This window comes from Chlorella variabilis (assembly GCF_000147415.1).
Source record: "Chlorella variabilis unplaced genomic scaffold CHLNCscaffold_37, whole genome shotgun sequence".
NCBI classification, from domain to species: Eukaryota; Viridiplantae; Chlorophyta; class Trebouxiophyceae; order Chlorellales; family Chlorellaceae; genus Chlorella; species Chlorella variabilis.
Window position 1 is genome coordinate 207,409 of NW_005435051.1, and position 14,822 is coordinate 222,230.

The 14,822-nt window shown below is 59.8% G+C and overlaps 6 protein-coding genes across 6 annotated transcripts in view; 2 read left to right on the plus strand and 4 right to left on the minus strand.

Moving 5' to 3' along the window:
- Positions 1–773: 773 nt before the first annotated feature.
- Positions 774–1,256, plus strand: CHLNCDRAFT_141710 (hypothetical protein; the record flags this gene model as incomplete). The annotated part of the gene is made up of 3 exons (XM_005842933.1): positions 774–780; positions 1,007–1,101; positions 1,197–1,256. 3 exons carry the CDS (start codon positions 774–776, stop codon positions 1,254–1,256), a joined length of 162 nt encoding a protein of 53 aa, XP_005842995.1.
- A 528-nt stretch (positions 1,257–1,784) lies between these two features.
- CHLNCDRAFT_141711 (hypothetical protein) lies at positions 1,785–4,628 on the minus strand (the record flags this gene model as incomplete). The annotated part of the gene is made up of 12 exons (XM_005842960.1): positions 1,785–1,886; positions 2,007–2,069; positions 2,181–2,341; positions 2,436–2,506; positions 2,678–2,766; positions 2,862–2,976; positions 3,079–3,149; positions 3,306–3,382; positions 3,532–3,841; positions 4,052–4,137; positions 4,323–4,418; positions 4,604–4,628. The coding sequence occupies 12 exons, from the start codon at positions 4,626–4,628 to the stop codon at positions 1,785–1,787; spliced, it is 1,266 nt and encodes a 421-aa protein (XP_005843022.1).
- A 745-nt stretch (positions 4,629–5,373) lies between these two features.
- On the minus strand, positions 5,374–7,903 carry CHLNCDRAFT_141712 (hypothetical protein; the record flags this gene model as incomplete). Its single annotated transcript, XM_005842961.1, has 11 exons — positions 5,374–5,490; positions 5,587–5,672; positions 5,828–5,902; positions 6,024–6,155; positions 6,268–6,315; positions 6,502–6,622; positions 6,769–6,911; positions 7,039–7,130; positions 7,354–7,436; positions 7,538–7,656; positions 7,774–7,903. 11 exons carry the CDS (start codon positions 7,901–7,903, stop codon positions 5,374–5,376), a joined length of 1,146 nt encoding a protein of 381 aa, XP_005843023.1.
- Positions 7,904–8,740: 837 nt separating this feature from the next.
- On the minus strand, positions 8,741–10,301 carry CHLNCDRAFT_141713 (hypothetical protein; the record flags this gene model as incomplete). Its single annotated transcript, XM_005842962.1, has 6 exons — positions 8,741–8,869; positions 8,960–9,085; positions 9,202–9,309; positions 9,561–9,657; positions 9,911–10,056; positions 10,239–10,301. The coding sequence occupies 6 exons, from the start codon at positions 10,299–10,301 to the stop codon at positions 8,741–8,743; spliced, it is 669 nt and encodes a 222-aa protein (XP_005843024.1).
- Positions 10,302–10,852: 551 nt separating this feature from the next.
- CHLNCDRAFT_28616 (hypothetical protein) lies at positions 10,853–11,417 on the plus strand (the record flags this gene model as incomplete). Its single annotated transcript, XM_005842934.1, has 2 exons — positions 10,853–10,920; positions 11,030–11,417. 2 exons carry the CDS (start codon positions 10,853–10,855, stop codon positions 11,415–11,417), a joined length of 456 nt encoding a protein of 151 aa, XP_005842996.1.
- Positions 11,418–11,587: 170 nt separating this feature from the next.
- Positions 11,588–14,822, minus strand: part of CHLNCDRAFT_59390 (hypothetical protein) — a 6,604-nt gene continuing 3,369 nt past the window's right edge. Inside the window, exons 12-22 of the mRNA XM_005842963.1 lie at positions 14,194–14,383; positions 14,030–14,083; positions 13,801–13,895; positions 13,613–13,693; positions 13,373–13,510; positions 13,189–13,258; positions 12,962–13,047; positions 12,749–12,839; positions 12,573–12,641; positions 12,261–12,481; positions 11,588–12,193 (exon numbers count right to left, since the gene is read on the minus strand). Coding sequence (XP_005843025.1) covers positions 11,921–12,193; positions 12,261–12,481; positions 12,573–12,641; positions 12,749–12,839; positions 12,962–13,047; positions 13,189–13,258; positions 13,373–13,510; positions 13,613–13,693; positions 13,801–13,895; positions 14,030–14,083; positions 14,194–14,383 — 1,368 coding nt within the window. The 3' untranslated portion in view covers positions 11,588–11,920. The remainder of the gene's footprint in view (positions 12,194–12,260; positions 12,482–12,572; positions 12,642–12,748; positions 12,840–12,961; positions 13,048–13,188; positions 13,259–13,372; positions 13,511–13,612; positions 13,694–13,800; positions 13,896–14,029; positions 14,084–14,193; positions 14,384–14,822) is intronic.

Here is a 14,822-nt window from a genome sequence, read left to right on the forward strand (position 1 = left end):
TGAGACTGAGGAGGACGATTTCACTTCTGAGGATGAGTTTGACAGCGAAGACGAGCACTACGAAGGGGGGCTGGACGAGTACTAGCTGCATGATCCTGCTGGCACAATACTCCCTGTGGTTCCTCGGGCGGCTTTGCACGTGGCGAGGGCTCTTTCTCCTCTCCACATTGCTTTTGCTGCATTTTATTGACTAGATGCACGCATACATGCTGTTTTAAACAAGATTAGACGATAATGGAAGTGTAAATTTTGGACAGCAGGGTGCATGCTGCAAGAAGGACATAGCGCGCAAAGCACACAGCTCAAAATCATATGGCATGCCTTGTGATGCGGCAAATACCCTTGCCAAACTTCTTTATCAAGAGCTCCAGCTCTGGATTGGCTGGTGTAAGAAAGTAGTGGCAGAGTACCTTCTGGAAGTATCAGGTGCAGGTCTGCTCATCTCCCAGTCCGGCGGCGGCGGCGGCGGCGCGCGTGGGCGGCGCCACCCAGTGGCCGCTGGAGGAGGCTGCGTTCTTTGCAGCGAACTGCGATCCACATTGGGATTTTATTCAATGGCAGAACTCCTCAGTACAAAATGCTGTACGGCAGCGGCGACAAATGCCTATTCTTCTCGCATTCAGCACCCCATCCATCTCTCTCTCTCCAGGCAAGACGTGCGCAGTGCCCACCGTCAACCAGCGCTGCCCGTTTCCTGCTGAGCCGTTTCCACAGACTCGCGCCTTTGCAACAAGTCTTTTGTACACGTTTCTGAAAGGCATACATACACAGCAATGCCAGGTGCGCTTGGCTAGACTTGGCGTTTGGTGCCTGCCAGGCAGCAACGGGCCTGCGCTGCTGGACACTTAGTTATGCAAGTCACAGGGAAGCATGATTTGAGAGACCGGCCTGGACCGCCTGCCGCCTCGGTGTCGGCAACCCGCCGCCATCGGGCGCCGCCACCATCGGGCGCCGTGCCATGCTGGGTTTTGACGTCGGAATCCGCCCCACGCGCTGCTTTCTGCAGGACGGGAAGCCGGCAAGGCGAAGCCCCTCAAGGCCCCAAAGGCCAAAGGCAAGGATTACGACGAGGACGACAAGGCATTCCTGCAGAAGAAGAAGGTGGGGGCCAGCGCAAGTGATGTCCCTGTCCTTGCACTTGGATGCTGTGTGGCTAGCTACCTCACCGGACCTGCATGACCTGCCCTTTGCTACAGGAGGAGGAGGCCGCCCTGAAGAAGGCGAAGGAGGCGCTCACCAAGGGCAAGAAGAAGTAGCGAGCTCGGTGGCAGCGCCCTCTCCCTCTGCCGGCTTGCCAATGGAGCGAGGGAGCAGAGACCGCGTGGGCTTGCTGGCGTCACAGCAGCAGCCACAGCAGCAGCAGCAGCAGGCTGGCCCGCAGGACTGCATGCAGTGCCGTGTGATTGGCAGTGGCGTGTGCCTAGCGGCCAGCGCGTACCTGGCGATGAACAACTATGCGCAGCAGCCCGCTGGCCAGGTGCACCGCGCAGTCATGCTGGCGGCCGCAGGAGGTTTTCTAGCGCTCGGCATCGCCCGTGCTTTGATTTAGCCATGCTCGACTGCCGAGCGACACCTTATCGTTGGCTGTGAAATTTGTCGCGATGCAGTTTGCCCTTGTTTTCTGAAACCGACACTTCCAAAGTGCTGGCCCCAGTGCAGTGGCAGGTAGTTGCTATCGCAGCATTACGGCACTATGAGGCTACATTTACAGCATCAGGCAGCTCCCTCATGTCATGCTGAATCAAATGCATTGCACAATCAAATACGCCCTTCCCGCCCCTGAGCTATCGAAGCAGGATGCCGCCTCGCACCATATTGAGCAGCTTCTCAAAGATGGTGACCCCCGCCTCGCGGATGCCGCAGTGCAGGTATTCATTGGTAATCCACTGCAGCCAGGCCAGCAGCAATGGGCGGGGCCACCGTAAAAGGCAGTGGCTACAGGCGGATTATGTTCTGGTTGATGTGCCAGCCAGGGGCCAACACTGAGAAGTGGACATGCTGCGCACCTGGCGGATGCCCTTGATGTGGCTGGCCGTCTGCTGCCCCAACTCAAAGTCTACAAACATGTCCTGCACCAACAGAGGCGGCACCACATTCCAATGAGACATGGGCGCAGGGCGGCTCCCCTCGAGCACCACTACTGCCAGGGCGGCGACCATGCGGGACGTCCCTCACCGCACCTCGTAGTACGTCGCTGTCGCCACGGGCACCGAGTTCTCCTCCAACCGCCGCACATCATATAGCGCGGGCCAATCTGCATCGCCTGCTACTATCTCTGCGGCCTCCTTGAGTGGCCGAAGAGCAGCAAAATCCTCGAACATCCACGGGAACACCATCTCCCCTGCACGCGTGGACAGCACAGTCATGTAACCAGAGTGGATAACATTGAGCTAATCCCCTCCAGTGCTGCCGCACCAGCAGCATCAGCAGCACACCTGTGAACATGACCGGCTGTCCTGCATTTGCCAGTGCCACTGCATCAAAATCCTTGGCAAATTCCGTCTCCCTGCACAGCAGCAACAGAACACGAGGCGGCGGCTCACAGACAATGCCTCGACTTCAGACAGGGAGCCATGCTCGCTCCAATGCATGTGCCTCCGCTGACAGGCGGCAGCCTCAGTATAATGCAGCAGGCTGGAGGCTGCACGGCCCGACTTGCCTGATGCGCTGCGCCGACCAGTTGCTGGCAGCCCCCTGGCAGTAAATGGACTCGTGCAGCAGCGCATACAGGGGGTTGGTGTCCCATGACATCCAACTGTCAAACTCCTGCAGGCAACAGCAGTGCACCCACATGTGGATGGGCCTCTGATGGCCATGACAAGCAGGCGGAGAGCAGCCCCAGCAAGCAACAGGCAGCTAACCTTCTTGAACTTGTGGCTAAGCATGTCGCCATCGAAGGCGGTCTCTAAGAGGTAGTGCAGCCGCTCAAAGCCATGGCTAAACCCCAGCGTCTGCAGTCCCAGCAATTGGAAGCTCCTGCGAGGCAGCGGGGCGCAAGCAGAGGAGTGAATGAGATGAAGGTCTCGTAGGATGGGAACACGTCATTTGCCACAATGTTTTGCAAGAAAAGAAACTAACCGTGGCGTGACTTTGTTTCCCATGGGGGTCAGTACACCATCCGGGTGCTCTGCTAGGCACTTGACGATGCGCTGCACAAGTGCGAGCAAAACAAGGCAAGACAGCTCATGCCATGGCAGTGCTTCAAAGACGTGGCAATGGGTACGCAACAGTTATGCAGCCTGCGGAACAAACCGGCATGGTCAGCCCCCAACATGCTGTTGCTGTGAAGCTGCCCTTGCCTGCACGTTCTCTACATCCATGGGAAAGCGCTGGTAGAATTTGTGGTTCTGCTGCATCACGCGACGGTATGTCCGGCGGTACACTGCACAGCATGTAGAGAAGGCAGCAGGGATGGCAGGCATAAACACAGCTTGAAGTCTGCCCCTCAAACCTGGATGCAAATATAGCCACACGGCTACATCCTCAGTCAACAAACCCACCGGCAACCATACGCCCCTGCCACCCGCGTACCATCGTCAGCGCAGCAGGGCTGGGCGATGCCGGGCGGGATGCCCCCAGTGATGAGCACCTCCACTAGGCCCTCAGGTGCCAGCGAAAGGTATGTGGCGCAGCAGAAGCCGCCAAAAGACTGCCCCAGAATGCTCCAGCGGCCGCCCGAGGATCCGTTCTGCGGCACGGTGGCCCGCCGAATCATCTCCGCATCCCGCACAATGCTGTCGGCCCTGAAGAACTTCAGGTACTGTGCCTGCTCCTCCGGCGAGCCACGGCGGGGCAGGCTGTCGGGGGTGATGGGCGTGGAGCGCCCCGTGCCGCGCTGGTCCTGCGGCACCAGGGCCAGCAACAGGCGCAATGTGGGAAGGCAGCAGCCGGACCCACCCATCAGTCGGCAGCATGGCCACCAGTCGGCAGCACGGCGAAGGAGCAAAGAACGCCCCAGGGCCCGCAAGCTACCTAGAGATTGCAACACCATGGCCCAGCTGGATGCAGACACCGAGCCTGCAATCAATTTGCCGTGCAAAGCATGACTGACCAGTAGGATGATGCGGAAGTAGACCGAAGCCTGCTTGATCCAGCCGCTGGCCTCTGTGGGGCGTGCCGCTTCAAACCCGGGGCCACCTGCAGACACGCACCCAGCTAGATTGAGGGAACCGTAGATGGAGAGAGCCGTGGCCCGAGCGTGAGATGTGAAACACCAAGATGCAAAGCATCGCTGAGGCCCACTCAGCTGGCAACAGCAGGGAAGATGCGATCCACTCTCGCCGGCATTTAGCAACACCTCATGCCAGATTACCCCAACCCACCTTGCAAGAACAAGAGATAGCCCAGCCCTTTATCATCCTTCCTATTGCGATGAACCAGCTCACGAAAGAACACGTCGATGGTGCCTGGCACACGGCCTGCGGCAGTGCAAACAGAGACGCCGCATCGACCAGCAGCGGTCGGAAGTTGGGAGCTAAGAACGCACTGGGCTCCAACCAGAGTGCAGGGGAGGCGACTGGCGCCAGAAGGCAGGACTTGGCGACAGAAGGCAGGACCTGGCCCAATTGGCTGCCCGGAACCGCAACGCCGGGTATTCACTCACCGCTGTGATCCAGCGGCACGCGCATTGTGTGATCTGTCAGCTGTAGGCCTGCAGCCAGCGCCGCATGAGTGTTGACTTCATGCCAGGAGAGAGTGTGCGCCTGTGACCAGGCTAGCTTTGCAGGGCGGGCACAAGCGCCGCCGTCAGGCGAGGTGCCACGCCTGCGCCACCAAACACACCTGAAACGTTAATAGTCGCGCCCACATGATGCTCCCAGCTGCCGCTGCCGTTCACTCGCGGCCTCTTGATCGCTACTCCGTCGTGCATGGCGTTCACGCCACCTCTCGAGCACGCTCCCCGACGGTGTGGCGCTCCCCGATGGTGGGGCAGAAGAATGGCAAGCTTCCGAGCGCCGCTGTTTGCAGGGACCAAGTTGCTTGCTTTGCGGGTCGCCAGCATTAAGCACGATCGACGCAGGGTGGGCGCCTCCAAGTGCAGGGGTGCAAGTCTGGTTCCGGCCGGTGATCTTCCACAGCTGCAATCCAGGCGGCACCGCCAGCTCGGCGGCAGCGCGCGGAGCGGCGCAGGCTAGCCTTGTGCCCTCCAGCTTGGATGATGCTTGCAATATTGCAAAATCCAGAAATTAAGTCACCCGAGTTTATACAGGGGAGTGTGGCCGCCAACGTCACACAAACAGCGACAGCCGCTGGAAGCAACGCCGGAGGCCCACTTGGAAAGTCAGTTACTGTTTGCCGGAAAATAAATGAGCCAACAGCAGCAGGAAACAGGCAGTTTATACGTGGAATCCTCACTGTTCATGCCTGCTCCCATCAGCGGATCTGCACGTTGCGAATCTCGGGGTTGTATGCCAGCATCTCCCTGATGATCCCATCCCGGATTTGCTGCAGGCTGGGCTCCGCTATTGCTTCCTCGGGGCTGTTGAACAGCTGCATCCATGGAGCAGGGGCGACTGGTGGATGTTTGGCGGCTTGCACTCTACATCCTCCCCTGGGAATTGGGAGCTCCTCCAGCCACTCGCTCACCTGGGGGCACACAGGCTCATCGTTGGGGTCGTGCAGTGCAGCCAACCAGGGATGCGCCAGCGCCTGCTCCACTGTCACCCGCTTGGCTGCATGGAGTGGGGTGAAGGGCAGGCAGGTTTGCAAGGGGCAGCACGATCACAAGACACACGCGGTTGGCATTACAGCAGCAGAATGAGTCCACAGCAGCAGCAACGACAACACACCATCCTGGAACCCAGAAGCAGAAGGAGCGGGTTCGCACCTTGGTCAAATGTGAGCAGCCGGTCGAGCAGGTCGATGGCCTGCGCACTGGCGCTGGGGAAGTACTGCTGCATGTCTGCAGGGCAGCCATGCAAGCAACGACAGCAGGACCTTGAGGCAACGAACAACCAGTTTGGGAGGCACCAGCTTGAGACACAGGAAGCCCAGCTGGCCACTCCCAACATGAGCATGCGCACCTCCTTTGGGGAAGTAGGGCATGCTAGCCAGGTAGGCGCGTGCCTGGTCGCTGGGCACCGCCGCAATCTCCGCCGCCGTGGGGGTGCCAATCACCTTGCAGACCATGTTGAGCTGGTGCACAAAATCCTTCCCTGCCAGCCAGGCAGGCGTTGCATGCATTATCGAATGGGCAATTCGGGGGTAGCTGAAGGTTGGGAATGAAGGATGGCACCCTGTGCACACACGTGTGCCTTGCTCACACACCTGGGAACAGCGGCTTGCGGCCCAGCAGCTCTGCGAAGATGCAGCCCACTGCAGTAACAAATGCGTGGCCGAACACGACACAACAAATTCACTAACAGCAAACAAATGCACTGTAGCAATCAAATGCACTGCCAGCCCAATGCTATCAACCATTCTGCGCACCTTCTCCTACCCCACAATAGCAACATATACCAAGCCCTCCCCATGCGCACTACATTACAAACAACAACACACCTGACCACATGTCGATGGGTGCGCCATAGTCGCTGCACGACAGCAGCAGCTCGGGGGCGCGGTACCAGCGAGTCACAACATACTCCGCCATCAGCTCCTGGTTGTTGACCTCAGCACGTGCCTGCAAATTTGCAGGAGAACAATTGAGGGGTGGCAGATGAAGGGTGCTCATCTTGCCAAAACGCTGACAACTGGTCCACTGGCTGTTCATAGCATAGCACAAGTAGCTTGCACGAAGACCGGGCTGGTTGGCCAGGGGCTGCTTACAAGTCCAAAGTCGCAGATGCGCAGCTCGCAGTTGCCGTTGAGCAGCAGGTTGGAGGGCTTGAGGTCGCGGTGCACTACCCCAGCCGAGTGCAGATACTTGAGCCCCCGCAGCAGCTGGTAGATAAAGAACTGCACGTGCTCCTCTGCTTTCAGGATAGGCGGGATGGCAAGTGTGTCCAGCAGGTCAGATCAGGCAAGCAGAGCATGCGCAAAGGAGTGCATCTGCAAAGAGCATCCAGCCAGAAACTGTTATCGAAATTACGCAGGGACCCAGCACAACTCGCTTGCCTGAGAGTGGCTGTGGCGAGCGGATGATCTGGTGCAGGTCGGTGTCCATGATTTCATACACCATGTACACGTCCCTGCAAAGGTAGACACGTGTACAGGTGGCAGGGCAGGCAAGCAACAGAAGCAAGAGCGAGTGCATGCCCAAAGAAGAACAAAGGCAGACATCTTGGCACGCGTTGCGGTCGATGATTGGTGGACGACTCGCCCCAACAGCAGTCGGTGGCAGGCAGGCCAATTGCGCCTGGAGAGAAAATGAAGGTGACCTCTGGAGAGAAAATGGCAGCCTGTGCCGCCCACCTGAAGTCGTTGAGGCCCACCGAGGGTGGGAAGAGGTCCAGAAGGGTGATGACGTTGCTGTGGCCCCGCACGTGCCGCAGAATCTGCACGGCAGCAATACAAAGTTGCAAGGCATGGTTTGCTATCGGCATGAAATGCAGATGGCTACAGCAGCGCCGCCCTCACAGCAGCAGCTTGACCACACCTGGATCTCGCGCAGCGTTCGTCGCGCATCCAGCGGGTTACTGAAGATGTCTCCGATCTTCTTGATGGCCACCTGCTGGTTGGTGCGCGAGTCGATTGCGGCGCACACAATGCCGTAAGCTGCAGCAGGCGAGGGGTTGCCAAGGGTTGTGGGCAGGGGCAAAGTGGATAAGGGGATAGCACCAGGAGGCGCCTGGCAAGTGCACTGCCTGCTCAGATCCGACCAGCAAAACTCACCGCCCTTGCCGATGGGCTTCACCAGCTGGTAAACGGAGGGGCACTCGAATGTTGACCCGCTGACTCTGAACTGCAGCCACCGCAGAAAGTTGGTGCCGCCCGGGGTGTCGGGGGCGGGCACAGCCGCCATGGTGCCACCGTGTGCTGGGCCGAGGCAACCGTGACGAGGAGGCTGTTGTGCAGCGAACAACTATACGTTCAAGCTGCTTGTGGCAACTTTGCCGGAAGTTTGCAATGAGTCTGCAGAGACAGAAGCAACAGCAGTGGCAGGGGGCGAACCGCATTGGAGGGTGGGGTGGCGGCGGCAGGAGTGGCGGGCGCGCCGGCGAGACGCGCTGGCACCGTCGGTACCTCTGAATGGCTGTTCTAGGCGTTTGGAAGCGGTGGGCAAGCGAGAGGTTCGAGCGCAGCGATAGACGGGCGCCAGTCACGAGGCAAGGGCTGTGCCCTCGCTGTTGTTGCGCCTTTTGCGCTCGATGTTCGTAGTCTGTGCTTGGATGATAGGCGTGCGAGTGCGCAATAGTCACCATGCTACGCATGGTGTGCACTGCAGCAGGTCTCCTCCAAACATAGTGTATCCTGGGACCTGGGATCTGCTTCCAGCGATCGGAGATCGATACAACACCATGCCTGCGTGCGTTCTGGATGTCTCAAACATGCACAAGATGGGCAGGCAGGCAGCAGTCCCAGATCCAACTCCACAGCTTCCGTCTTATTGAAGGCTGTGGCAAGAAGGTCGCGGCCTATGATCACGAGCACCAGATGTGGAAATTACAAAAATCAAAGCAGTGCTGGCGAGATGTGCGTGCTCGCATGGATGGGCGGTGGCGGGGTGTACGAGGCACCCCACCGTAAAAACGCTGGTGCTCGTGGCGCCAAACGCAAAAAAGACAAGTGTCAAGGCTGCTGCGAGGTGGCCTGTAAGCTGCCAGCCATGGGTTCAATTAGGCCAGCCAGCTCACGCCGCTCATAACTCCATGAAAAGGCGGCGGACCTCCTTATAAATCTCCTCGGTATCGCGGTCGGCGTTGATGCGCGCCACCTTGCCCAGCGCCTCGTAGTGCTGGATCACCGGCAGGCTGGAGTCGATGAACACCTGCAGGGGAGCCATGCAGCGGAACTTGGATGCAGCAGGCTTAACCAGACAGCCGAGGCGGAAATCTGGTGCAGTCTGGGTGAAGATTACCTTGAAGCGCTTGCGGATGGTCTCGATGTTGTCGTCGGTGCGCCCCTCGTTGCGCCCCAGCAGCCGCCGCTCCATCACCTCCTCCGGGCAGTCAAAGAACAGCACCAGGTCCGGCATGATGCCTGTCTGCGAGTGTCGGAAAGAGCAGGGGCGCCAGTTGCGCCGCCAGGCAAGACACCCACTTGAGAGCAAGGTGGAGCAGATGGGAAACTTGATTCCACACCGAAAACCTTTGGCTGCACCTGGCTCTCAAACGAGGCACGGTTCTCCTCGTTGCGCGGGAAGCCGTCTATCAAGAACTTGTGCTTGCCGCTGTCGTCCATTGCCTTCTGCAGCAGGCTGATGGTCACCTGCATGGCAGGTGGTGCACGTGTGGCCCGGGGGGCAGGGAGGCGGGTTGGCTTGTGAGGAGCGATGGTGCAAAGCCGACAACAATCTCTGAGGGCTGGCAACCTGTCGGCAGCTGCTGCGCGGCAACCAGGGAATGGTGCACTGCTGCTTGGGGCCAGCAGGCATGCATGGCAGCTTGGGCAGCGGAGCAACAGGGCGCCCGATGCAAATGGATCAATGCAGCACGCCCAACTGCCGCCCAACAACCCACATGTGAGGGCACGATCTGGCCGTTCTTGATCATGTCTGCCACCATTTGACCCTCGGGGCTGCCACTCTTCATGTGTTCCCGCAGCAGGTCGCCGGCGCTGCATGAAAGCAGCAGCAGCAGCAGCGAGACTGCAGGGTGGGCCATCCAGTCAGCAGCCCTGGTGCATCTGCCTGCTCTTGGCGGCATCTGATGCGCATTGATGCTGTGCAGCCACCCCGCACCAGGCAGAGGTTGTTGCAGTGCAACAGAGGGCATCAGCCACACCCCTGAGGAGCTCTGCCTGCACCCGATGCTGGCCTGCCCTGCTGCCAGTCAGAATCACTTGCCAGCAACCCGCTGCCAGTGCGTACCTGAGGTGCACCACGCCAAACTCCTGCACCAGCCGAGCGCTCTGCGTGCCCTTGCCCGACCCGGGGCCGCCCAGCACAAACACCACCTTGTGCTTCACTGCGCCCTCAGCCACCTTGGGAAGCCCGGTGGGAAGCGGCGCCGCTGCCTGCGAGGCAGGCACAAAAGAGACAAGAGCGCCAGCCGTCAATCCCAGCCGTAGGAGGGTCTAGTCCTATCAAAGCAGCGCACAATGTGGATGTGCGATGGCACCACTTCTGCACGTGCCAACTAGCCAACCCCGACAGCAGGCATTGCCTGTGTCGAACGTAAGCCCTGTAGCTGCCCCACCTTGGCATCAGCCACAGCGGTGGTAGCGGTGCAGCCCGCCCTGGGAGGCTCGGCTATGGTCATGAATCCCGCGGCTGCGAAACCAAGCGAGAGTTTGGCCCACGGGAACTGCAGGCAACACGGCAGCAGGCGGCGGCGGCGGCGGCAGAGTTGCCAAGCAGTCGGCGACAACAGTGCAGCTCGGCGCACCCCCTGGCTACATCGGCGGGACCACAAGGCAGGCAGCGTGCTGCCAGCGCCGAGCACCTTGCCGCGTGCGAGGTTGGTGCTGGCCGCGGAGGTGGTTGCGGCCGGCTCGAGGGCGAGGGCGCCGGCTGAGGCCCAAGAACCCCTGCTTGCTGCTGCTGGTCTAGCGAGCGCTGCTACCGCCTGGAGCAGACGCTGCCTGGCGGCCATACAAGGTGCCGGGAGCGCTGGGAAGGCTGGACAGGCGGCCGCCAGCGATCAGCAGTGTGTCAGGGTCTGTGACCACCTATCCAATAGCCGTTTTGCGGCGCTGAAGTTGATTCAAGGGGCAAGAAAGAACGAGGAAACGCAACAGCGGCAGACGCGTCTTTTTCCTTCAGCATTGATCAACCGAGACAGAGTTACACATGTCCGTGTCGCCCTTGCCAATGGCTCCTCCGTTTCATCTGGCGTTCCCCACCCACTCAATAGCAGCAGCAAGGGAGTTTTACCTCGAGTGAGAATGATTTTACATCAAGTCGACAGAAGCAGCGGGGTGGCACCCCACTCGACACCCACCCACCCGCCCGCCCGCCCTCCCGCCCGCCCCGCTTCCCGCCCCGCAGCAAGCTGGGGTTCACAGAAGGACGCAGCTCAGAGCGCTGGGTGGACTTTAATGTGTTCGGACACCAACTCGTCGCGCACCTCGTGGACGGCTATCAAGCGGCGAAAACGCACAATCAAGTAGACGGCGATCCTGTGCCAGTGCCGCACTGGGGGCTAGCGCTGTCGGTGGAGCAGTTTCACAGCCTGGCTGCTCGCTGCCGGAATTCCGGTATAACATTTGCGATTCATCCCCACCTGCGCTTCAAAGGGGCTCCGGGAGAGCAGTGGACCATGTTCTTTTACGACTGCTCAGGTGTGGGTGTGCTGACTGCACCAGCTGGCTGTGGCGTGTCGGGGAGTGCTCATCAAACCTCCTTCAGTGCATGCAGGGAATGCCCTGGAGTTTAAAGCGCTGACAAGCCCAGGTGCGGCCTGCCTCTCGCTTTCTGCACCCTGCTTGGCCAGGCGCCTGTGGCTGGGCATGAACTGATGCAGTTTTCCGCTGCCTGCAGCCAACCTGTTCGCGCCCTATGTGATAGATTAAGCTCTGCCTTGCTGGAGGCGATTTGGTGCTGGATGTGGGGTGGGAGGACAAGTTACAGTTGCTCTCTAACCGCCAAAACACTGAAAGAGATAGCTTGAGTGCGGAGATGGCCCAAATGGGGGTCATCGGAGAGTTGGAAATGTCCAAGCTGCCATCTCCAAGCTGCATGTCCAAGCTGACATCAAGCTGCAGCGTGGCAATGCATTGGCGAATGTGCTGATGAGCAGAGCAATACACACAGCGAGGCAGGGGACTCGAATGAAACCCAGAATGGGGCTGGCCCAGGTGAAACACTAAACGGCAGAAACATGAATATTCTACTTTGTGCAGTCGAGCCACCGATTTAATTCAAGGCTACTTTATGCCATCACAACTTGTACGACTCGGACCCGGCCCGCCCGCCGTTCATGACAGGGGCGCCTGCATCCGAATGCGGCTGCCACGCAGCCTTGCGCTTGGCAAACAGCGACATGGCCACAGCGCCAATCAGGATGCCAGCCACCGCGCAGCCGATGCCGATGCCGGCCGCGGCGCCGGAGCTGACGCCGCTGCTGCCGGAGTCGGTGGAGGTGGGGGCAGAGGTGGAGGGGTCTGCATTCTGGGTGGCCACCTCGTCCAGGCTGGTCATGCTCTGGTATGCCTCGGCGGTTGAAGCACCAAAAAACGAAGTGAAGGGCACATCCACGGCCTGCAACATAGAAAACCACATTCGGGCCGGGGCATGGCGTGGCATAGACAATCAGGGCAGCTGATGCAGCCCTAGGCAGCAAGCAAGGCAGCTCTCCAGAGCCGGCAGCAGTACAATACGTCTCCTGGGTTGCATAACACTGCATGCCATTCAAACTTGCCAGCAAGCTCTTGGTGTCCTCTCCGAGCAGCAGATTCGACTCTCCGCCGATGCCAATCAGCGCGGTTGCCAGCTCAGTGCCTGCAACACCAAAGCAGGCACCAGGATCAGCTGCTGGCGGGAACTGCACACATGCGATGGTCAGCCAGCAAGCAATATGCTCCATGCTTACCGCCATCTGTCAGAGCCTTCTTGACAGAAGCCCCCAGAGGAGTGGACTGCATCTCGGCACGCGACATGACTGCAAACACACACGCACCATGCATGAGGTCAGATGCGGGGTTGTCACACCGCACAGTGCAAGGCAGCGACATCACACCACCAAGATGCAAGGCGGTGGCCGCTTGCCTGCACGTGCCGGCACTCTGGCGATGTTGCAGGTCTCGTACTGGTCGAGCGGCTTGCAGCCACCAGAGGGGCAAAGAAGCATCATATCGGCCTGCATTGGGTTTTCCAGAGCAGCAGCACAGAAACTAGTCAGCATGATGAAGGCACAAATGAATCGCACATCTATCTAGTCGCAAGCAAGCGCTGCTGATGTGGCAGTCTGCCAAATCTCACCTTGTTCAGGGTGGACCAGGTATCAGGCTCGGTGCCGTCCTTGGCGTACTGCAGGGGCGTGATGTGCTTGGTGAAGGCCACGCCACCTGCAGGGCAACAGACACGGCGGTATGGTGGGCCATCACTGCTGACCTGGCACGCAGCTTGAAGGCGTCGCGCTGCTGGCGAGCGGGCTTGTTTGCCACAGCATGTGGCCAGCTCAAGCCAACTTGCAGCTGCCAACGCACCTGCGCCCTCCATCAGGCAGCGCACGGACCCAGCGTAGTCGTAGTACGGGTCAGCTTCTGTACAGTCTCCCTGCGCAGGGGCCGGTTGATGACGTTGACAGAACAGCAAGGCATATTGAATGAACAAAGCCGCATGTGGGGCAATCTGCGATCGACACGGTGGCTTGGCCAGAGGTGACCATACCTTGCAGCCAGTGCACTGGCCGTCCCAAGTGCCACCGCTGAGCAGGGCACCGGTGCCGGCAGCGCATGTGGTGGAGAAGAAGGAGGCAACGCTCTCCGCATCTGCCTGCACCTCGTCGTTGTCATCCACGCGTGGGATCTGCAGAACAGAGGTGAGGAGCAACTTGCGGTCTCCTGTTAATTGAAGGCTCGGCTCAGCAAAAACAGCAGGCCACATTCTGAGCACAGAACAGAGCCTCACCACGTCGTTCCCAGTCATGTAGCCCACGGGCATCATCCAGCCTGCCGTTTTCCTGTAACCCGTATGGCAAGAGCCCTTGCCCTGCAGCATGCATCCGCAGGCAGCAATGAGAGGCAGCACATCTGGGGGAGCTGTGGCCTGGTGGGCACCAATCATCAAGTGATTTCTGTCCAGGGCAACACACCCACCTTCAGGTCGGCAAAGGAGCTGGAGTCGGCGCAGAAGTCCTTGGGCACCACAGCCACACTGTAGTAGGAGGCGCCAGCCAGGTCACCATAATACTCTGCGGGGCAGGGGAGGGGCGCGGCAGCGCAGAGAACGCCAGGCATCGGCACGAGGGCGAGCACGGGAGGTCGGGGGGCTCTCAGTGGGAAGCACAGCAGCGTTGGCAGCCATGCTTGCGCTTTGCTCTCCCACCTGCTGCGATGGGCTCGAGCTTGTACTGCTCGTGGGCTGGGAGCTGCTCGCTGCCTGCACACAAACATGGCACGGCACCACAGGTGTCTTGCTAGAGGGAGGCGGCAGCCTGCGCATCCGCCGTGGCTCAGTGCTACTACAGCGTAAAGCGCCCCCGCCCTCACCTCCGACGACCATCAGGTCGGCAGTGCCCTTGCTAATCATGTCCAGGCAGGCGTCATCACTGCCGCCAGCAACGCAGGCAAAGGTCACATCAGCCGTGTTGCCAGTGGCCACTGCAGTGTTGCACGCCTCGACAAGCACGGCATCCGACTCCACCGGAATGCACCAGTTCACAGTAGTTGCCGAGGCGCCCTGCAGAAACACGCATTGAACCGTGTGGGTGAGCATTGAGGGCAGGGCTTGCTTGTGTGCTTGTGTGGGCTTAAAGTCTGGTAAAGCAAGAACTAGCTTGCAACATAGACTCCCCGCCGAAACGGGACGGGAACCGGGCGAAAGCAGAGAAAGCAATAAAACAGGGGTGGAGCAAGGCGACATGCAACGCAAGCAGCTGACAGGGCACGCATCGAAACGTGTGTATGACTGGCAAAGTGGCATGGCGCATTGGGGAGAAACGCAACGGTACGGGAGCATGGGCTGGCCAAACGGCAGTGCGGAACGCTAGGTCACTAGAAAAGCAGGGAAAGGCGCACTATGTATGCAATGAGGGCAGCCCCGGCTCGGGGCCGTTGAGAAAGCAGTGGGCGGGAGGGGGGAGGCCCCGGTGTGGGCGGGCCCCATCGAGGGGGGATGG